The 24,148-nt window shown below is 43.7% G+C and overlaps 1 protein-coding gene across 1 annotated transcript in view; it reads right to left on the bottom strand.

Moving 5' to 3' along the window:
• The window catches only part of CAB39 (calcium binding protein 39), a 101,919-nt gene that overhangs the window by 6,718 nt on the left and 71,053 nt on the right, over positions 1 to 24,148 (bottom strand). The window contains exons 4-7 of the mRNA XM_061387910.1: positions 21,548 to 21,666; positions 15,364 to 15,532; positions 7,515 to 7,574; positions 3,447 to 3,512 (exon numbers count right to left, since the gene is read on the bottom strand). Of these exons, the coding sequence (XP_061243894.1) occupies positions 3,447 to 3,512; positions 7,515 to 7,574; positions 15,364 to 15,532; positions 21,548 to 21,666 (414 nt within the window). The remainder of the gene's footprint in view (positions 1 to 3,446; positions 3,513 to 7,514; positions 7,575 to 15,363; positions 15,533 to 21,547; positions 21,667 to 24,148) is intronic.

Raw genomic sequence — 24,148 nt, 5'->3', positions numbered from 1 at the left:
TATGGATGTGAGAGTTGGACTGTGAAGAAGGCTGAGCGCCAAAGAATTGATGCTTTTGAACTGTGGTGTTGGAGAAGACTCTTGAAAGTCCCTTGGACTGCAAGGAGATCCAACCAGTCCATTCTGAAGGAGATCAGCCCTGGGATATCTTGGGAAGGAATGATGCTAAAGCTGAAACTCCAGTACTTTGGCCACCTCATGAGAAGAGTTGACTCATTGGAAAAGACTCTGATGCTGGGAGGGATTGGGGGCAGGAGGAGAAGGGAACGACAGAGGATGAGATGGCTGGATGGTATCACCGACTCTATGGACGTGAGTCTGAGTGAACCTGGGAGTTGGTGATGGACAGGGAGGCCTGGCGTGCTGCGATTCATGGGGTCGCAGAGAGTTGGACACGACTGAGTGACTGAACTGAACTGAACTGACTGATACACGCCAAACATCATTTTATCTTATCTGATTCAAAAAGCTTTATAAAAACAAGTACTTTTCTGGTCCTTCTTAAGCAAGGTATCCTGAAGATATTCTAAGCTTCTCTTAGTGACACCACAATATCACTAATGATGTTAATTAAGCTAAAAAAAAAAAAAAAAATCTGTCGCTTCAGTTAAGTCTGTGCTTACTGAGTTCTATGGAGTTGATTATACCACATAAGCTCTTAATTTTAAAATCAAACCTGCTTTTTCTAGATTTCTTTTTCTGAAACTAGCGGTCACCTCTTCATGTTGTCATGGTGCCAACTTCCAGTCAAGGACTAGTGTGCAGGTGGTGTGGCCTGCATGGGGGCAGGAGCCAGAGGCACAACAGAGTGGCATCCAGCCTGGCTCCTGGCACCAGCCTGCCTGGGTTCAAATCCTGGCATTTTGCTCCTTGGGAGCACTATATCCTTGAGCATATTATTTAACTTCTCTGTGCTTCAGTTTCATCATCTGCACAAGGGAGTGGACGCTGGCGCCTGTATCTTACGACAGTGCAGTGCGAAATAACAGCATGAACACCTGCAAAGCACAGTGGACCTGAGTCCAACAGAGACATGGAGTGAGGTCCAAGGGGAGGAAAACGCACGGCCAGAGCTACCTTGCCATGGTTTACCTGCTTTTGTTAATTCCTTTCTGGGTTCCTGGCTATGTTCTACATACCTGAAGACTCCAGATAACTGATCTCTAGATAAATAACGTATCAGTAAATCAAAAATAACCTGATGTGCAGGAAAACAAATCTGTTTAGGATTTATAAAGAATTTAGAGGAAGAATTCAAAAGCTCAGACAGGTTTCACACTAATCCGAATCACAAAATCTACAACTTTCAAAGTAAGAAGCCCAGTATTTACTTTCAGAGGCTCAGAAGTTAGCATGAAGTGAGTACAGATTTACTCACAGTGTTCATTTTCTGTCACACAAACCAGAGGTACTGAAAATGGCTCATTTCAGCTTGATTATCTAGGGGAGGGTAACCAGTAATTTAAAATATTTCTTTGGATGTAAAAATTTAGAAATGTCAGGACAATCTTATTAAAAATAAAACCCTGGCAGTCCAGTGGTTAGGACTCCACACTCTCACTGCTGAGGGCCAGGGTTCAATTGTTGGTCGGGGCACTAAGATTCCATAAGCCACACAGCGTGGCCAAAAAACCCCCTGAAATCTGGTACAGGGAATTCAAGTTTAAATAAATAAATAAATTTAATTATTATTAAAATTAAATAAATTTAAATAAATCCAAATTTAAATAAACACCAATGTGGCTGCAAAAAAAGGGAGTACAAATTAAAATACATGTTTAGAGTACCACTGGTCCTCAAAATTTCTCCATGTGTTCAGGAGAAACTGCAGGCATAAAGGCTGGCTTCATATCCATTACTAAGGTCTTACAAGTGGCAGTCATAATCTTCCTTTCATGTTGGTAATTCTTAAGTGTTAGAAGGTCTTGAAAGCCTTTCTCCTATCTAAGCAGCCCAAGAATTCAGCATTTGGTCCAAGTCTTCTGATTTGCCAATTAAGAACCCCCTCCCTCCCCCGAGGAGGTATCAGTCCTGGAAGCTAGTATGCAAGGAAAACCTCTCTAGCCTCCTTGGCCTCAGAAAATACTGAGTGCATCCAATGGTGGGAAGAGGCCCTTGGATACAGAGAGGTTCCCGGCAGAGGGCTGCTTCTCCGCGAGGCTCTCAGGGGAGCCCACACTAGGTCACACTGACACACAGGGAGGAGCAATGCCTTAAACAGCCGCCAGGTGTACCACATCCACCCTGAAAACGAACGGACTGTCCCTATCAGCTACCACAACCACCAGCGATTGCCCGGCCAGCACACCTGCACACGGAGAACAGGTTAAGGATCCCTGGCACTGGACCAAAGGATGCCTGGGAGGCCAGGCTCCACCTGACGGAGCACCGTAGCGGTGACACATTTCTCATGGCCTTACGGAAAACGAAGGAACTAGTCAGGGGGAAGGAATCTTTTGGGAATGTTCCTAATGTCCTTTAGTCAATTTCCACAGAAAGACAAGGTGTAAAAGAGTGAAATCCCCATAGGAGCAGCAGTAGGCGGAATGGATTGTCTTGATTAAAATGAACTCAGATATCTCTGAGGGGAAGCGCTCTGGGCAGAGTAGAATTTAAAGTGGACCAGACAAAAAACACAAATGGAATTGCAAATTTCCGCCCACAAATCCTTTGTGATTCCATCTGTAACTCCAGTCAGGACCACTTCCTGACAGAAGGAAGGGGCATACATTTATTAAATACAGTGAGAATTTTCTAGAGTAGGGGTTAACAAATGATCTGTAAAGAGCAAGACAGGAAACACTAAAGTCTTCGCTACCCGTAAAGTGTCTGAGGCAACCACTCAAATCTGCTGTTGTAGCCAAAACAGCCACAGACAATACATAAATGAACAAGTGCATCTGCGTTCAGACAGAATTTTATTTACAAAAACAGGCAGTGGGCTGGATATGGCTCATGGGCTGTCGCTTGCCAGCCCCTATTCTAGAGTTTTAAGTCTTTAAGTTTCAAATGGAACTGTCCACATCCTTTTTTGACACAAAGCAGCCAAAGCCCTCTGGTTCCCCAGGTCACTGCTGGCAGCCGTCCCTCCCCTCACACAGCAAGCCTGGGACCCTCTGGGCAGAATCCCGGGAGCACAACACCTGTGGTGCCTTCAACTCCGTGACAACGATTCTAAGTTTTAAAAATAAGGCTCTAAAACCTAAAGAACTTCCTCACTTGGAGATTAGATCTTCTTCAAAATTCTGCATATTCTATTTTGGTATCTCTAACACATAAGGAGGTGAGTTGGGGTGGGTGCCCTGGGTGAACCACTGCTGAGCCCCGCTCCTTTCCACAAAAATCTCGACCAGGGACACACGCATGTTTCCTACAAAGGTCTGGGACCCATACACGTTTCCAACACGGGGTGGAGAGAAATGAGCAACTTAGATGATCTGTCATACCTTGAGTGACTGTCTTTTTGTCACATAATTTTCTGAATGAAGTAACTTCTCATATTCACTGAAGAACTAAAAGACAAGAAAACACACATCAGAGGATTTTCTTAAGAGCAGTAGAAAACATTGAAAAGCTTGAGCATACACTTTTAATGGCACAGAGGCCAATCTCAGCCCAAGCTCTGCTCCTCCTGTCCGTTTCACACTCATCCTCGAGTGATATCCGCTGGTTACTGTCATGAAAAGGCTCCTGGGCTGGCCCCCTCGCGGCTCCAGAGAAGTGTGCACAGAGCTTCTCTCTCTTCTGTCACCCACACTTCATATGCACACAACTTAAATCCCTTCCCCACCTCCCCATCCCACTGTTTTCTCACTGTTCTCATTTCCTTGTGTTGAATTAGAAAATTCACATTTTTTTTTTTTTTACAACTCAACTAGTCCAAAGCACAACCACAAAGAGAAAAGTTATCTGTTCTTTCAAAGCAAGAAAATAATTAAGAATAGAAGAGAGAGAAATTCAGCACTGTTGGGTAGGAAGGTGTCCCATAAATGGTAGGACTTGAGCTCAACTTTAATAATGAGAGAGATTTTGTTTAGATATGGGGAGAAGGGATACTCTTCGGGATAAAAACAGAACACAAGACTGAAGACCTGGAAAATGCAAAATGATACAGACTGCAGAGCTGACGAGGATCCACTAGATTTACAAACAGGCTGGGCTCACTGACAAGAACCGTGTCCCTGGAAGGGTAAGGAGCAGAAGCAGAGGACAGTAGGGAGGTGGGGCACAGACAGGAGGGACACACAGGGGCAGGGCCCCCCTCCCCAAAATTCAGAGGAGTGGGCCAGTTAGCTTTCTGTTTGTTTGAACTATGGACAGGCTTCTGAAGTTGCAAAATGCTGCAGTACTAGTGTGACGCTGCCGGGTGTCAGTGCATTACTGAGACTTGTCCCTGGCTGTGGCGGGCGGCTGAGGATGCCTGCTGTGTATTCTGTCCACGCTCAGACTTCTTCTGCCTTTGCTTTATGATGGGCCCTCATCCGCCATTCATTTGTGGTTTAGAGCAGGGATTGGCAAACTCTAGCTCCTGGGCTACATCCAACCCACTGTGTGTTTTTATACACGTTTTACTGGAACACAGCCGTGCTCATTCGTGTACTGTAAATAAATTCGTTTATGAATTGTTTATGGCTGCCTTTGCGGTAGAACTGACAGGAAAGTTGACCAAGAATGCATGGCCATGAAGCCTCAAATATTTGCTCTCTGGCTGGCCCCTTACAGAAGAGGTTTTAGCGCTAACCCAGAACCACCCCTGCATCCATTCTTTTATCTCTAGGCAGAGGTGGGATCGCCCTCTATGTAGTATGCAAGGGAGTTAGACTTCTGTCTTCAGAGGTGGCTGTTACCCCTTCCTTCTCCTCAAATGATCATCAAGTCATGATGGAAAACAGTTGGATCCGCCTTTGATCAGTAACACAGGAACACCTCAAGTTCTTGACCGAACATGCAAGTTAAGATTTTCTGCTGCATAATTTTTAGGGTAAGCTTGGTTGCAGGAGATTATCCTGAAGGAGAACTGCCTGGTTAGATCTCAGCCCCGGGTCAGCAGTAAAGGACTAGGACAGACAAAGGACTGACATTGTCTGGGCTTCTCAGAGATTTGCTCTCCATGAGCTGCACTTCAGTTCAGCATTTTTTTCACTGCAGAGTCACCCTTGGGGATGGCGTCAACTCCATGATGCTGCAACTCAACTCCTATCTAAGAACGCCAATGGGAGAAATGTGCTTCAGGCCCCAGTGCTAGAAAAGGCTGTTTCTTTTGAACAAGCTTCACAGACACTGTGATCTTTGAATGGTTTTGTTTCCCTCTATGTTTTGATTATTAGAAAGCTCAGAACCAAAGTGTACAGACTTTAGAGCATGTGTTTTGTGTAATAACTCCATGTTCTGCTTAATTTAAATTGCTTGTATCTCCCCTTTTCTTCTCCTCTCCCAGATCTGACTGCACTGTATACATACATACATACATATTTACATATAAATTTCAGTTAGCTGCTGCACATATGTTTTCTAAAATCCTGATAACCAATGTCACCCATTAATAACACAGGAAAATATTTTATTGCAAAATTAAAGTGACATCATTGCCTATAGTAAGTTTCTTGGAAATATCGTTGGTAGGTTTTAAATTAAGACACTTGTATGCTTAATTATAAAAACCTTTGAGATCATGTTCTAATAAAAACAATTTGTTAATGCTTATTAAATGCTTACTGTGTTCCAGGCACTGTGCCTTGCACTCGGCATACACATTCTTACCTAATCCTCACAGCAACCTAGTAGTAACGAGAAGGTGCTGTTATGAGCCTTCTCTCAGAGCTGAGGATCCTAAAGGTACAGAGGGTCAGGGAAGCACATGGTGAAGCTGAGACTTGAAGCCAACTGCACACAGTGTGGTGCTGAAGCCCACGCTTCTGACTCTGCCATAGGCGGGGACAAAACGTGCTTCTGACTAAAACCAGCAAACACATGGAAAAAACACCCTACATCCCAGTGCTGCTGCTGCTAAGTCACTTCAGTCATGTCTGACTCTGTGCGACCCCGTAGATGGCAGCCCACCAGGCTCCCCCATTCCTGGGAATCTCCAGGCAAGAACACTGGAGTGGGTTGCCATTTCCTTCTCCAATGCATGAAAGTGAAAAGTGGAAGTGAAGTCGTCAGTCGTGTCCGACTCTTAGTGACCCCATGGACTGCAGCCTACCAGGCTCCTGTGTCCATGGGATTCTCCAGGCAAGAGTACTGGAGTGGGGTGCCAGTGCCTTCTCCAACATCGCAGTGCACACGAGCAAAAATAAAAATAAATGACCACTGATGCTTATGTCATCAATGAGGCTATTTCTGAGGGAATTACTATGGACTCTGCACTGTGTTATGATGTTACTGCTAGTGGGAGGGAAAGATGGGAACAGGAACATGGAAGAACTAGAAAGCATAAGCTCTGCCTCCAAGCATCTTCTAATTTAGCTGAAAAGCACAGGGAATTTCCTGGTGGTCCAGTGGCTGGGACTCCACACTTTCACTGTCGAGGGCACAGATTCAATCCCTGGTCGGGGAACTAGGATCCCATAAGCTGTGACATAGCCACACTGCCCTCCCACCCCTGAAAAGAAAAGCTAGTTGAACAGTGAGTAATGAAGTATTAACAAAACCTGGGATTTTAGAAATTCAAATAACTAGTGGAAGAATGAAAAACTAAGCCAAATTTTAGAGGAGAGATAGAAATTTTAAATGGACTGTGATCATGGTAACTTCTCCAGGAGCACCTATACGGTTTTGGACAGCGCCAAAATTAAACTAGTGCGGCACAGAGAAGTGCTCGTGGGCATCGTAGGGAGCAGAGGGGACACGTGGGAGAGAAGGAGTGACCCTGCTGTCATAATGATCAAGGGCAACCAGGTCATCAGAGTGCCCAGACCTGCTCACAAACCTCTGTGGGTTCTATCACCAGGAAGTCTAACATCAACTCCAGCTGGAGGGGGCCTTATGGCTGAACTAACCAATGTCCTTCTTTACAAATAAGTACTGACTCCTGAGTCTTCAGAATTAAGGCCTCGGCCTTGGCCACAGGAGCCAGCAGCAGAATGGGGACACTGCTCATCCACCTGCTGTGTCCTCTAGGCTAGGCCTCTGCTCACCCACTGCCACAGAGTCCCTGTCTCTCTCTTCGTAAGCAGCTGGGATGTGAGCAATGGACGGGAAGTATAGGGAAAGAAAAGAAGCCACATAGTAATTTTCTCTTTATCTTAACTATGTATTATCATTCAGCAGCAAAGTGCTTTATTTTCCTCTTCTAAAGCAAGAAAAGATGCAAAGGGGAGTGTGTCATCAGAAAGAAAATTCTGCTTCTGACCAAGTAACGCTCTCTATCTCGGCTTTCATAGAGAAATGATTACAGCACCAATTAAAAACATATTTCCAAAATAAATCTTCTGGTACAAAATCTAATTAAAAGCTTTCATTCTGGTAACAAAACTTACAGTGTGCTATTTTAAAATAGAATTTCACATACTTACTCTATCATAATGTTGTTCCAAAAATTCCGCACTGAGCAATTTATGTCTTGTAAGTAAATCCTAGAAAAAGAAAAGATACTTTTTACAGTTGTTGGTATTCAAGTTCTTTTAGAAAAGAGAATCTTAAAATTCCGCACCATTTTACCTGATAAAAACAGCTGTCAAAAATTACTACACTTAAAAATATTTGAGCATGAATTGTATTGAAAATGTTGATTCTATGTAAGAGCAAATAAAAATCATCAATAATTTGAAATTGTGAGTAATGGTTATGATTGTCGCAGGTCTAATAGCTCTTAGATGGAAAAATTAAAAAGCAAATTTATAAGGTAATGGACATAAAAACTCAAAGAAAGGGAATCAAGAACCGAAATGAAATAAAAGTAAACAGTTGTGATAAAATGCCAAACAGCATACTGCTCCTGGTAGAGAAAGAAGAAATATCTTTTATTAGAAAAAGTACAGGAGGTTTCATTTTTTCCTCCTTAACTCAGTTACACTCAGTTTCATCTTGAATACTACCTTTTTTCAGAGGTAAGGTCTCTTTTAAAAGCCCCATCATAAACATTAGCTCCAAAGCAAGCAGACTTATGCTGCAAACATACAGAACCAAAAGTTATGAATAGTAGAGTCCAATTCTGCATCCCTGTGAAACAGAGCTTACGCCTGACCCCATGGATGTCCCTGGAAATTACTCAAGGGTCATTCATTCAGAAAACATCTCCTATGTGCTAGATAAAGGTCTAGGTCCTGGGGCTACAAAGACAGGTGGTCCCTACCTTCAAGGACCTAGAGGTCAGCAGTGAACTAGCCACAGACTCACCAGGTGGGAGGAGAATGGAGACAGGCGACAGCAGAATAGCCCACTCATCTTCAGGGAACTCAGGAGCACAGTTCCTTTAGAGCTGCTGACCCGAGAGGTCATGTCAATAATCCCTTCTCTGAACCAACTTTCCTTCACTTGTTTTCTCTGCTGTTTAGGTTACAATGACTAGTGTTTCCTGAAGTATGTCCTGAGAAATGCCCTAAGGAATGTTTCATGGTCAACAAAGGAGGAAAGGGCTGCAGATTTGGTTCCCTCATGGAAACGAACCCCTCAGGTCTCAGGGGGTTTTGGAGGGAGTTCTTCTGATGCCTGCTCGTTAGCATCCTGCCCTGAAAAGTCCTGCTCTGCACGGGCTTGCCCCTGGCCCAGTTACTTCCTACCTTCAGACCTTGACACACATATCGCCTCCCTGGGGAACCCTTCTTGACTGGTCACCGGCACCAAAGCATGGTCACGGTTATGACCTGACATCTGTGGGATTATGCTCTTAACATCTCTCTCATGGTAGGCTATGCTATGCTAAGTCACTTCAGTCGTGTCTGACTCTGTGTGACCCCATAGACGGCAGCCCACCAGGCTCCCCTGGCCCTGGGATTCTCCAGGCAAGAACACTGGAGTGGGTTGCCATTTCCTTCGTGAAAGTGAAGTCGCTCAGTGGTGTCCAACTCTTAGCGACCCCATGGACTGCAGCCTACCAAGCTCCTCCGTCCATGGCATTTTCCAGGCAAGAGTCAGGGTAGGCTATAAATTCTATAAACACAAGCTCATGTCTATTTTTACTGATCTCTGAATTCCCAGCACCTATGCAGTAACCAGCACATAGTAAGAGCTTAATATTTAATAAATAAATGAATGAACCAACAGAATTCAGGAACATGTTTGGAAACACACCACAGTAAGCAATCTTTGAAGAACGTTTTTAGGCTTCTAACCCCACCCCAAAGATTTACAGGTGTTCAAACTGCTGGATAGGGTATGCATCCTATGCCCATGGAAGATCTACCCAATTTTCCCCAAGTGTCCTTTGGGGATTAAGCAGGCAAAATGAGAAAACCTGGAGTCGGACTAACTTCAAGAATCTGGAAAGAAATATGGGGAAGGAGGAGATGGCAGGGCTAGAAGAATTTATATTATCTTAATATATTTATATTGTCCCATAGGGTCATATGTGAAGGAGAGAGGAACATGAGAACTTTAAGGGAATATATCAAGAATGCTTGTTAAATAGTGTCCTGCCTCTAACATGCTACTCTCAATGTAAAGTGCTATGTCTATAACATGTGATCTATGACAGCTCTCCCCTGAGTTAGGACCTCAAGGGCAGGGGTTTGTCTGGGCAGATCACTGCTAAACCAGAGTTCCCTGGTGGTCAAGTGGTTAGGACTTCATGTTTCCACTGCAGGGGGCCCTGGTTTGATCCCTCCCTGGTCAAGGAGCTAAGATCCTGCAAGCCTTGCAGCATGCCCCCCGCAACCCCCACAAAAATCTCCTGAAAACAAACGAAAAAGATCACTGCTGATCCCCAGAACCTAAAGAACAGCGCCCAACATGAGCAAGCAGTCAAGAGACTTGTGGAATGAACAACGAATAAGCAAATTTAAAGACTGCTGTGTCTGGATTCATGCAAGACTGAGTGTCTCATTTACTCTGTGGCTAAGTCTTTCTGGAGGCCACTCTGAGCAAGTACAGGGCTGAGAACCAAGAGCTCACTGCTCTGTCACGATCTGACCAAAGAGAAAGGAGGCGTCTCAGAGGCAATGGCTCTCAACTGGGGTTGGATTCTTGGGTACAGGGAGGTAGACAGTATTTCTCTGAAAAGCAAAGATCCTAAACATGCTGTACAAGTGTTTTTCTTTTTGGTCTGAGTAAGGTGACTATTTATCCTGAAGGCTATATTTCCAGTAGGAGCAAGAGGCTCACAGTTGGGCCACACACAGCAAGGGGGAATGTCCAGTACGCCCTCATCAGAGATTCTACCTGTTACCATTCAGTTTAGACAGACCAGGAGGCTCAGGAAACCACTGCCAACCTAGGGATCACATCTCCGGGGCCTTGGGGGAGGAGAGAGACTGGAAAGGGGTTGCTGAGACTGCTCAAGCAGGAGCCTGACCCCAGTGCATTGGTGGAGGGAAGTCCTTCCTAATAAAGGCCAGACCAGGGCCTGGAGCAGACAGTAGAACACCAGCAGGGAAGGAGTAATTCTTGAGAGCCGGCACAGAGGAAAAAGGCTATACTAAGCTGGGAAAAGAGGTGGGGACTCGGGCAGAGCGTCTCTCTCCTGAGAGATGGGAAAAAACCCTACCCTCGGGACTAGAGCCAAGAGCTCAGCGAGCTCAAACCAGGCTGTGGGCTGTGTGAGGGGATGAGGCGGGGAGAGCACAGAAACCAACAGACTAGAAAACAAAGGGAAGCGGTCATGTAGTCGAAATCTGGTGAGCGACTGGCAAAGCTGACAGGGTGCACGTGGTCCCAGATTAGCAGAGTGGTTGGGTCTGCCAGCAGGGGACACAAAGAGCATGAGGTCTGACTTCCCAACCTATCTAAATTCCCATATGGCCAAGCCCTGGCATGACCCAGAGACAGGTCAGGGGTCATCTCCCAAGTCCAGCAGATGGAGCAGCCAACTTTCAGGGTGGACTGAATTAAAAAGATTCCCACAAGTTACGTGAGTTTTGGGTCCCAAACATCATGTGACAAAGATGGCCCTGGAATCCCTGAAGAAATGCTACTAACCCAGGGGGCTCATTTTCAGAGAGCCTCGGCAAGCCGTCTGGCCCAATGTTGTACTTGATGACTGTCTATGTCCGAAGACAAGAGACTCAATTCTTCCAACTGTGTGGTTCACCTTTGGAGCTCCAAAAGTTAGAAAGTTCCTCTTGTGGTAGAGTTAAAACCTAAACCCAGGCTACTTCCAGAAAACTGTCAAGAATCACAGAACTAGGTGGAATCCATTTTCTTGAGGATCCACTTTAAATACAAGCCGTGCTCTCTTGGCAAGTCCCTGTCGAGTCTTCTCTTCTCCAGGCTAAATTTGTCCAGTTCCTTTAAGGACACCTCGAATGACAGGTTCTGAGCCCCCTCGCCATCTGTTGTCTCTGAAAGTCATCTCTCTGTCGGTGTGCCCTGAAAAGCACAGCACCTGGGGCACGTGTGTGCTGTTGTTGCCTCATAAGCTTACAGTGGGGCGAGACCTTCAGCAGGCTCCTGAAGTCACACGTTATGTAGTCACAGGTAGCTTTGGGGCAGCAGCATCATTCTGTTTAATTTTACTGGACTTACACAGAATTTTGTTTACTCAGGGTCAGCTCTCCAGTCAGACTGCCTGGGTTCAAATTCTGGCTTCCCCATTTAGTGTCTGACTTCATTCAACATTTTTCTAGGTTTCCATTTCCTCATGTGTAAAGAAGATAATAATAATACTTCCTTCACAGCGTAGTTTGAATATGATATGAAGTTACCTACATTTTAGTAATTATTACACTGTGTAATGACTACATTTAGTATTATTTCCTATTATTATGCCTTATTCTCACACCTCTTATTTACAAAGCTGGGTCCTCAAGTGGAAGACCTCAGTTTTTGAGGGTTTTTTAATCCTTAAATTTTTTTTTAATTGGAGGATAATTGCTTTATAGTGTTGTGTTGAAGACCTCAGTTTGTCTGTATTTAACTTCAGCCTGTTATATAATTCTGGCCTCTCTGGATCTTTATGAAGCCTTATTTCAGGATCTCTGCGATCTGCTTTCTATTCCTTTGTGGCATATATTTGTTGTCACCTTTTATCTGAGTCTTTAATAACAATCTTCGGCTGTGCTAAGTGAAGACAAATCCACTAAAAATTTCTCTCCAGGATGGTGGCAATCCATTTTCTGGCACCTTATGGATATGGTGTTCAATTAATTATGAATTGCTAACCTGAAACTCCATCCAGCTCCTAGTTTTTCATTGTTTTACAGGTCTGTTAAAACAGACCTGTACAATCATTCAACATCTAATATATAAAGGAATAAGTCTAATAGCTACTGTTCTCTGTGCATAGACTATGTGAGTACATAATAACCTGAACATACTCATATTGTCACCTACATTCTGACAGATGGAAAGACAGGTTAAATCAGTCTCAGAGCAGAGAACTGAATCCAGGCAGCCATGCCCTTCGCCCCCTGATCTACACGTGTCTATGAGATTAGTACAACTGAACTTACTCTTAGTGAATCCATGCTGGCTGTGGGTACACAGTTTCCTTTCCAAAATGTTCAGAAATCATCTCTTTAGCAGTAATATTTTCTAGAACCTTACACAGGTATAATATCAAGCTCCAAGCTCCACCAGCCTCTCTGGGGAGTCTACCTTCTTTTACTCTGGAAAATGGGAAATATATTTGTTGACCTTCTGATACCCCTCCCTGTCTTCTTCATTCCTCTTAAAAAAAAAAAAAATCACGAACAAATATTTGACCACTGATTTACTGTCTCAGTATCCCATTCATTCAAGCTCTGAACCATAGACATATTTCAAGCAGGTAGTTTTAATTTCCCTTTAAGACCCAGCAGCTGTACCTCCTCGTCCAGGGTTACGGATAAGCTGCATTTATTTGAAAGGTTTTGTGTGTGGAGTGCATTTTCTGGGAAGGTACCTCTGGTCATTCTCAAAGGAGAGCATGAACCAAGGATCTATTTTTTCCATTATAAAACATGTCCTCTGCCAAGAGGCCACCAGCAAACGGGAAGAGGAGCAACCTCCTTCCCTTATCAGCACCTCTGGCGTGGAGGTCAGACCAGCCCTGCCTTGACCACACTTCTTAAAGAAGGTTCGGGAGGGAGCTTCAGTCTGTTTGATAGGCCTGTGCCTCTCCTGAAACACTCTTAATTCTGGGCCCTACTTCCTTTTGCCTCTTGGCGGGCTCTCCCCCTTCTATCGGGAGTAGCTGAGACACAGGAGCCAAACCCATTCCTCACTGCTCTAGCACTCTCTCCTCTAGAGCTCATCCTTAGAATCCTACCAGGTTTTTAAAGTTTCCCTTCTTCAGGTAGAGAACACCTGCCTGACTCTGCTCAGTCTCTCCATCTCTGGCGACCAGGACCCAGCAGAGTGCTGAGACGGAATCACCAGCAAGGCCAATCAGACCGTCAGAGACTGGGACTCACGTTTCTGGCAGAGTTAGCGTGCCTCTCACCTCAGCTGTGCCGTCTGTGCTAGGGGCATGTCCCTCATACCCTCCTGGTCAGGCGGTCCCGTTGAACTCTCCCAGCCCGCTGCTGCTCCTCTCCTCTGCCCTGGTCCTCCTCCTCCCAGGGTCCTGTGCTCAGGCTTCCAGCTTGCTACCGACCCAGGAGCATCCCTTCCTGACACCTGGTGCTGCTACACCTCCCTCGTAACAGGTCTGCTGCTTCTGAAGGGGAGTCCCTTTCCACCAGTACGTCCCAATCACGAGTGCAGTGATACCCAAGATGCCATGTTTGTCACTCCACGCTATAATCTCAACGTCATTTCGTTTTGCTTTGTACATTGTGTGTGTGCTCAGTCGCTCAACTGTGTCCGACTTTTTGCAACCCCATGGACTGCAGCCTGCCAGGCTCCTCTGTCCATGGGATTTTACAGGTAAGAATACTGGAGTGCCCTTTCTTTCTCCAGGGGATCTTCCCGACCCAGGGATCGAACAGGCGTCTCCTGCATTGGCAGGTGGATTGTTTACCAGTAAACCAACTGGGAAACCCTTGCTTTGTACATTAACATATAAATAACTGAGGTTGTACCTAAGGTTTCTGACATCTTGAATAATCCCTAGGCACCTTTCACATAATTATTACCTTATTCTCATTCAGTGTGAAATCCCAGGCTTCCAGGCTTTCGCCCTATTTTAAGGGTGTTCATTCTACTGAAGGAACACATTTTATTCAAAGACCAAGGCATGTGCTCATCGTCTAAATGGGTCTTTACACATAAAACTGAACCTTTACAATAATAGTGGCCATTTCTCACTGTAACAGTGTTTATGGTTTGCAAGCACAGTAGTGTATGTTAGATTATTAAATTCTGAATATATTGAAATTGCACTTCTAAATACTCACTTATGAGCTCAGACATTTTATATAAGGGAATGTTAACATATAACACAGAGGATGAGATAGTTAGATGACATCACTGACTCAATGGACATGAGTCTGCGCAAACCCGGGAGATAGAGAAGGGTGGGAAGCCTGGTGTGCTGCAGTTCATCGGGTCACAAAGAGCTGGACACGACTTAGTGACTCAACAACAACAACAACAGCATATAAAGGCTTGCTCTCACTGTAAAAAGCACTAATAAACATTACTGCTTTATTCACATACCTTAAACGGCACAGGAACCTTGCAATTCAAAACAAAATGTGCATGCTGTACACTGATGCCATATCATGTGTCTTTAATTTATACAAACACACAACAGAGGAGTAAGGCAGGCGGGGGGGGGGGGGGGGGGGACACTGCTGGTGATTCCGCACCCCCTGCACCCTGGGTTTAGTAAACAGCTCTGGCCTGAGCATGAGACGGGAGAGAGCAGCTCACTGTGCCCTTGGGCCTGTTCACAACAGGGTGATCTGTCCCGAAGGTGGTTCTACTATTTAAAGATATGTGTATTCCAAACTGATACGGCCCTGAACGGAAGCCAACTACTCTGTCTGCTGCTTTACCAAGGAAACTGCTGCACTATGTTCCCACACAGGAGACAAATCTGATTTTCACATACACTGTACATCTACATACTGTGTTTGATGGGGAATTTAACAGAAAAGTGTACCTTTGACCATACAGGACTTATGCCTTTTAGACAGACTTGAGAGTCTTAACTTTTCCAACCTATTAGAGCTGTGACTCTACTGCACACACCTGAGTCACAAACACACATGTAAAATACGTGTTCTGTCTTCCCACTAGAGGGCAGCCGTGTGTAGCTTTGGACGGTACAGAACGTTTAGGAAAGAACAGCACACCTGTTAATCTCACTTGTACATATACTTAGAATTCTACAGTTTTTGTTACCTTGAATGTGGCAAATGCATCTGAAGCTATGTCAAATGTTGACATTTCGACATATCTGAAGAAATCATAAAACTGTTCCGACCACAAAATGATTTTTGCAAGTGGTTCATGTCTGATGCATTCTCTTAACATTATTCCACAATTTAGGGCTATTTCTGGAGATTCATACCTGCAAAAAGAAAAGACAAATATGACTGCTTTCCCCCCATCACTGTTCTTTTCAAACTCCCAAAAGTTCCAGTTTTTAGAACAGGAAGTTTCAGACACGTTCTAACTAAGTGGCAGAGAAGCTTACAAGGTGCATCTCTCTCAGCAGAGTACGTGCTCAGAGGGGTGAGTCTGGTGGGCACACACGCGTCAGTGGCTGGTGACCGCTTCAACGTCAAGAAAAGCGACAGCCTTGCCAGTGAGTATGTGGAAACAGCTCATTCCTCCAGTTAAAAGACCTGAAGGGAGGTGTTCAGGGTCACACCTCCAAAGAGGGTTTAGTTCACCTGAGGTGCTCTCAACACTTCAGAAAAACCAAACACTGAATCGAAAAACAATAGAAATGTTAAGTTTCCTAAATTCACAGTATCTAAATGGGTCTATCATATTATATAGCATTTACACTTTATTGTTTCAATTTAATACTCAAAATAGTACTTTCAAGACTGTTGGCAACACATAAACGCTGGAGCCGAAAGCCTGGTCTTGGGGATATCACCAAGCACCTTGTTGTGGGGCCTGAGGGCTCTCAAGTGGACACAGGGGTACATGGAGCTCCACACAGACTTCTACTCCATCTCAAGGTCGCTCGCCTCTTCCTTCCCCATGATCAGAAAGAGAACCTCGTTCTCCTCTCAACATGGCAGCCTTCTCCATTCTGATGTGCACCAAACCTCTAGGACTGGACTCTGTCTGCCATCTGCTCACACACGTCACCCCATCTCTCCACTTCCTCTCACACTTGCACACTCAGGCTGAATCTCCTTCCCCACTCACAGCCGCCTTTAACTTCCTGCCACTGAATCCAAAGACCTCGTGGCTAAAAAAAATGATCTTCTAACACAAATTCTGCTTTTAATTTCTGGACAATGCAGACCTCTGCATCTCTTTCTTTACAAAATGAAAGCAAGACCCCCAGTTCTCCTTTCTACCTCCTCTGTTCTTATTTCTTGCCTGGCTGAAGTCTTTCTTCCATTGCTGTGACCCCTAAGACCTCACAGTTCCCACCATGGCTCCTAAACTGCCCCAGCCCAGATCCATCCTGAACTGTAGTGAAGTATTTTCTGTTGCTTTTGGACAATTCCATAAACTTGATGTGTCTAATACAGCATCACTATTTTGCTTCAGATATCCGGGTCTAAAACAGGTCTTACAGAACTTTCTTTGATAACGGATATGTTCTCTATCTTTGCTGCTACTGAGCACTTGACATTTGGCTACTATGACTGAGGGACTGAACTTTAAATGTCATTTAAATTTAAAATAAATAATTACATGCTGTTAGTAAGAACGGTATTGAACAGTGCAGATCTGAACATTGCCCTCTTTGTCTACTCCCAGTCTTCCCATCTTCAGCGTCATCACTCCTTTCTAATGCTCCTCTGCAATATTTCAGTTTTATTTTCTTGTATCCAGTGCTGCATGAAATCATGCCTGGTCGCCTGAGTGCTGCTAAGCAGTATCTTTGTTCAAACTGTGTCTTAACAAATCTATCTGACACACTAGTGTATCAGTGAAAGTGAAGTGGCTCCGTTGTGTCTGACTCTTAGCGACCCCAAGGACTGCAGCCTGCCAGGCTCCAAGTGCATCAGTAGCCTTTTCCAATTCAGGAGCTTGAAATGATTCTTCCTGCTAATTAAGCGACTCACATCTGGGCTTCCCCACATCACAGCAACACCTCTGGTGCACCACCACCTCCACTATGCTGTAAAACCTTCCGATGCCCTCCCTACTGTTGCTGGTCACTGTGTTCATGCCTGCCCCTGTTCTTACTCTCTTTTTTCTGCCCATGCAAATCTGAAACGATCCGGAACCTCAATCCTAAGTCCATCTCTGTTATCAAGCCTTGCCTTATTGACTAACCCCACATTTCACCCCTCGATACCCTCTGGGAGTGCTGTCTGGTAGGACACCCTCAACACCACCAAAACCACAGTCCTTTGTGTCGCTGGTGGCACGGCAGCTAGAATGGTGACAGGCTCTGAGGTGACTAAAACGTCTGCTCACAAAATGGCCGACCACACAGCTTCCTCCCTGCTGCTCTGAACCAGGCAGGAGACTGGAAAGACACGGGTAAGACAATTTGGTACAACAAGTCAGGCAGGTTTTGATGGCAGTTTGTCAAGCTGGCCTTAAATGATTAAACCATAAACCACTGAGTACAAGGCAAACAGTTACGCTGTACAACCTGTTAGCACTAGGCAGGAGAGCGCATTAACATTTAAATCGCCAGTGAAAAAACGACTGCCTCCAAATGCAGGCCAACACAAGTAACACGGTGTTTTCCAAAGGCACACTAACACCGGCAGCGTCACTTCTCAAAGTATTCTAACAATTCTACAAGTATTCTAACATCAGAATACTTGTAGCCTGAGTGGATAATCACACTGTGTTGAAACAGTCTGAACTAATTAATAAACAAGTGCAGAAAAATTTGTTTCTTCTTTTTTTTTCCTTTTTGGCTGTGCTGCATGGTTTTCATTAGTTCCCTGACCAGGGACTGAACATGGGCCTCAGCAGAAAGAGCTGAGTTCTAACCACTGGAACTTCAGGGAATTTCTGGAAAAAAAAAAAAAAAAAAACAGAAAAATCACAGGGCCCTGGAAGAAATGCCTGTTTCTAGGTCTGAGGAAGAAACCCATACAAAATGAGCACTGCATGTCTTGTGCCAGACAGCAAGGAAGCTATCAAAGACTAAGGGGGTCTTGCCAAGAGGACACAGGAGCCAGTTTGAAGGAGTGCCCAAGATGGGGCAATCTGGACATAAAAACATGGTCATAATGACTGAAAGGGTTTGAGACATATTAAACATATTTTAAAATATGATTAAAACTTCAGGTTTAAAAAAAAAAACACTTCAGCTTTGATGCTTAAATTCATCATGATGCTTAAAACAATAACATACTCATTGCTCACTTAAGAAAGTGGCTAGGGCATCAACTGATTATACTAAATGATAATGTAGAAAAAAGTCAAGCATGTATTCTGTCTTTCCTACAGAAGTCATGAAACACTTGATACACGGAGAAGGAAAAAGAGAATTAGGAAATCACCGTTTTGAACCTAGACAACAAAGTACATCATGAGAAACACTGGGCTGGAGGAAGCACAAGCTGGAATCAAGATTGCCAGGAGAAACGTCAGTGACTTCAGTAATTCAGATGACACTGCCCTTATGGCAGAAAGTGAAGAAGAACTAAAGAGCCTCTTGATGAAAGTGAAAATGGAGAGTGAAAAAGTTGGCTTAAAGCGCAACATTCAGAAAACTAAGATCATGGCATCTGGTCCCATCATTTCATGGCAAATAGATGGGGAAACAGTGGAAAACAGTGGCTGACTTTATTTTGGGGGGCTCCAAAATCGTTGCAGATGGTGATTGCAGCCATGAAGTTAAAAGACACTTACTCCTTGGAAGGAAAGTTACAACCAACCTAGACAACCTATTAAAAAGCAGAGACATTACTTTGTCAACAAAGGTCCATCTAGTCAAGGCTATGGTTTTTCCAGTGGTCATGTATGGATGTGAGAGTTGGACTACAAAGAAAGAAAGCTGAGTACCGAAGAATTGATGCTTTTGAACTGTGGTGTTGGAGAAGACTCTTTAGAGTCCTTTGGACTGCAAGGAGATCCAACCAGTCCACCCTAAAGGAGATCAGTTCTGGGTGTTCATTGGAAGGACTGATGTTGAAGCTGAAACTCCAATACTTTGGCCACCTGATTGACTCACTTGCAAAGACCCTGATGCTGGGAAAGATTGAGGGCAGGAGGAGAAGGGGACGACAGAAGATGAGATGGTTGGATGGCATCACCGACTCAATGAACATGAGTTTGGGTAAACTCGGGGAGTTGGTGATAGACAGGGAGGCCCGGCGTGCTGCAATTCATGGGGTCGCAAAGAGTCGGACATGACTGAGCGACTGAACTGAACTGAATGATCCTAAATGGATAGTAAAACCATTAGGTACAGGGTTGATGGAGAATTTTATAATGGACAGGCTGACATCATCTGCATCCACTGATCAATCTAACATCCCAGAAGAAAGACAACCAGCACCGCCCAACAGAAGCACACAGTCCCATCCATGAAGAATTCCTGTTCCCACGCCCTCAACTGAGGCTGAATCTAACCAAATACAAAAGAACAGAGGATAGAGGAACGTGGTTATGTGTGAAACCACAGCATGAAATACCAAACATGAGAGTTTTCTACAAAACAAATGGCCCAGTTGCTTCAACAAATAACAGTATTAAAAGAAGAGGGTAGGAACTATTACAGATTAAAAGCGATTAAGAGTCATATCAACCAAATTCAGTTTGTGGACTATGCTTGAAGACTGATTCAAACAACCTGACAAACGACATTTTTGGTAGAAATCAAGGAAATCTGAACACTTACTGGGTATTATTTTATGCTTAGGTTTTTAAGTGATATTATGATTATGATATGGAAGTGATGTTGTACATACATGAGGAGGAGAAACAGGAGGTAAGAAATAAATGAAACAGGAATGTTAATAATTTGTTAAATATCAACAAGATGTTAATAACTGCTGAAACTTGGTCATGGCTAGGAAAGGGCTTGCTGTATTATCCCCAGTTTTATGTATATTTTCCACAATAAAAACTAAAAGGGGTGGTGGAGTGGGGTCCCAACACCAGTGGCTTCTCCATGCTGCTTCTCCTCACCTCCCTAAGCTGAGGTTTCTGCTCTGGCCAGCTCAGTTGAGAGCTTTAAACCTTTTTTTAAATAGTGCCTCAAAAGTTTTACATGACATTCAGCAATGTTCCTCTCATACCCCTGGGCTACTTGACAGTAAACACAGGCAGAGCTAACTAATTCACAGATTTTAATAATCACTGCTTTCTATGAAAAAAGGAATAATTGGCTTTAAAAATACACAAAGGCATCCGGAAGCTGCTCCAAGAACACCAAAATTTCAGACTACTCACTACATGTTCATACAGGCAGCTGTGGATTGATACAACAAAATACTGGATGCCAAAAATTCCATACAGCAACATCTGAAGAAGCAACATGGACAGTTATAACTAGAAAGAAGGAAATGGAATGCTGGCCTCCAACACAGGCACTGACGCATGCTCTGTCTAAACAAGTCTGAACTTGGGGCAAGTGTTAAACCACAGAGATATGAATCAGAGTGAGGCAAGCTATAAGGCTGAGGTAGGACAGCAAGCTGATTCACGCCAACAGTCATGCCAAGAAAACGCTTGCCCACCAATTTAACAGAACCCTGCCAATGCACACGTACCCAGAGGTGGCAAACAACCCTGGTGTGAAACAACAGGCTACCTTGCCAATCAGTGATGAGGGAGAAGAGCTTTTTTTTTAATGTTTTAATTTTAAGGCTTTTTTGGTTTTTTATTTTTGGAAACTGATGTCTATCCAAAGATAAATGACTCCTCAGTCCAGCAGTAATGCCAGGAAGATGCATTGTGGATTACCAAACTAAGTGGGTTAGTGGGTGGACACACACAGGTGAAAAGCAAAGGGAAGTACGTCATAAACATGTACTCTGTTGTTGCTGACTGAACAAGGCTAAGTGCTACAGCATCCATGCTCCATTAATTGGGCAGCCTTTACTGCCATACAGGGTGCGTGTATGTCCAAAGAAGAAGTCTTTAGGTATATGACTTATTTAGCTGATATTTCATACAATTAAGGTTTTTACATCTTAGAGAACAGAAACAAGACCACAGAGGACTTATTTTTTCCTTGAGGTTTGAGATTCTAAGGCTCATAATTCACTAACTTTAAAATCCCCTGGGCATCTTCAAATTGTTTAGCTCACAGGTTGAATTTTAAGGGGGGAAACATAATCAAGAACTACCAGAAAAGGAGTTGATGGAACTACAGAGAAAATGCTTTCCCACATTCACCATCCTGCTTTTGCCCACAATCATCTTTCCTTTTTTATTTTTAAAGTAAAAAATATCAATTTTATTACATTATACATACCCTTTCAACAACATGAACAAAATATTCTGCTGGGTGCAGATGTATTCAACAGTAGGAGTTCTTGTACCAATTTGTCTTCTGAGAATATTGTTGAAAATTTGAGCCACGTCTTTCTTGCCCTATTAGGGAGACAAAAATAACAAAATGCCTGACTAAATACCCAATGCCCATCCACGGTCCCAGATAAACTCAAATCAAGGTACTGATTAAATACCCAATGCCCATCCATGCTCCCAGATAAACTTAAATCGAGGTACTGACTAAACACCCAATGCCTGTCCACACTCTCAGATAAGCTCAAATCAAGGTACTGACTAAACACCCAATGCCCATCCACACTCTCAGATAAACTAAAATCAAGGTACTGACTAAATACCCAATGCCCATCCATGCTCCCAGATAAACTCAAATCGAGGTACTGACTAAACACCCAATGCCCATCCACACTCTCAGATAAGCTCAAATCAAGGTACTGACTAAACACCCAATGCCCATCCACATTCCCAGATAAGCTCAAATCAACATACCGATTAAATATCCAATGCCCACCCACCCTCCCAAATAAACTCAAATCATGGGTCTGCGTATTTATAATTATGACTGAGTATCTGACTTTAAACATTCATAGACATTGAATTTTATTTTTTCCTTTATAATTCCAAGTTCTAGTAGTGAAATATTTTTGACATGAATAATGTGCTGACAAAGTGAAATCTCAACTACACATAATTTCAGTGATTTCTAATTCTCAGAATGATGCTGACTCAGGTATGAAAAACAAAACCTTGCTATATGCTTACATTGTTCAGGGATCTGATTCCCATCCAAAGGGAGCAAGCAGCTTCAAATAGGATGCTCGTATTGTAAACAATACATGCAGCTTCCTTTTAACAGTGATGGAAGGAGGAGAAATTGTATTCTGCTATTATAATAAAAATGAAAGAATTCTGTAAGAAGTTGAGCTTTAATGGCATGTAGACATATCCTTCTATTTTTTTTTGTGGGGGGGGGGGCAGCACAGCTTGTGGCTTGCAGGATCTTACCTCCCTGATCAGGGATTGAACCTGGGCCCTTCGTAGTGAAAGTGCAGAGTCCTAACTACTGGACCACCAGGGAATTCCCCATCTCCTCCTATTAAACAAGGTCTACTTGGGAAAAATTTTATATAGATTAACAGTTAAGGTACTAAGTATCACATGACTCAATAGTTGAGAGATTAGAATTCCACCACTGTACTTTGCTAAACAAAATAGGTGGTTGTTAACTTCATATAGTGAAACTGTCTTGATCAGAAAGCTGCACAAGGAAGTAACAAATGAAGAAGTGAGTTTCAGAATGGCCATTTATACAAGGCTGACAAGCCTGCAGGGGAGTGAAGGAAACATTAAAGCTTTCCAGCAACCGAGATCACCCTGGGGCCTGTGCTAGGTTAGGGGTAGTAACAGCAATCTCAAAAACCAGTCTCAAGGGCACACATTTCTTTTAAATTTATGTCTCTAAAGTCCCAAATGAATATTAAGATCTGGGTCCAGGCTGGGGAATAGGATGGGCAGACAAAGGAGGAGGAACTGGATGGTCCCAATGCACCCCCACCTTTGCAGTGGAAATAAAAATCGTTGCTGGAATTTGACATTCTGTGAAAAATATATGAAATCAGCTACACAAATGAAACTATCATAGTTCTGTTCTTTTTTTTAGTAAAGAGTTTTTTGATGTGGTCCATTAAAAAAACTCTGGGTTTGTTATATTATTGCTTCTGTTTTATGTTTTGGTTTTTTGGCTGCCAGGCATGTGAGAGATCTTAGCTCCCTAACCAGGGATTGAACCCACAGTCCCTGAATTGGAAGGCAAAGCCTTAACCACTGAACCACCAGGGAAGTTCCTCTGTTCTAAAAGATAGAAATAAATTTTGTTCTCTTTTAATTATCTACTGATAGTACATTCAAGTAACCTATGAACCACACTTTCTTCAACCTTCTCCAAAACTGAATGTGGGCTATATGTGCACGCTAAGTCACTTCAGTAGTGTCTGACTCTTTGCAATCCTATGGACTGTAGCCCACCAGGCTCCTCTGTCCTCGGGATTCTCCAGGCAAGAATACTGGAGTAGGTTGCCATGCCCTCCTCCAGGGGATCTTTCTGACACAGGGATTAAACCCATGCCTCTATGTCTCTTGCGTTGGCAGACAGCGTCTTTACCACTAGTGCCACCTGGGAAGCCTGAACCTGGCTATAGATGTCTGTCATTTTCTCCCCTGGTTTTCCAAGTACCTAAACAGACAAAGGTCCGTCTGGTCAAAGCTATGGTTTTTCCAGTAGTCATGTATGGATGTGAGAATTGGACTATAAAGAAAGCTGAGCGCCGAAGAACTGATGCTTTTGAACTGTGGTGTTGGAGAAGACTCTTGAGAGTCCCTTGAGTTGCAAGGAGATCCAACCAGTCCATCCTAAAGGAAATCAATCCTGAATATTCACTGGAAGGACTGATGCTGAGCCTGAAACCTCAATACTTTGGCCACCTGATTCGAAGAACTGACTCATTTGAAAAGACCCTGATGCTAGGAAAAATTGAAGGCGGGAAGAGAAGGGGACGACAGAGGA

The sequence above is a fragment of the Bos javanicus genome, chromosome 2 (assembly GCF_032452875.1).
Source record: "Bos javanicus breed banteng chromosome 2, ARS-OSU_banteng_1.0, whole genome shotgun sequence".
NCBI lineage: Eukaryota > Metazoa > Chordata > Mammalia > Artiodactyla > Bovidae > Bos > Bos javanicus.
This window is presented reverse-complemented; position numbering and strand designations above follow the sequence as displayed.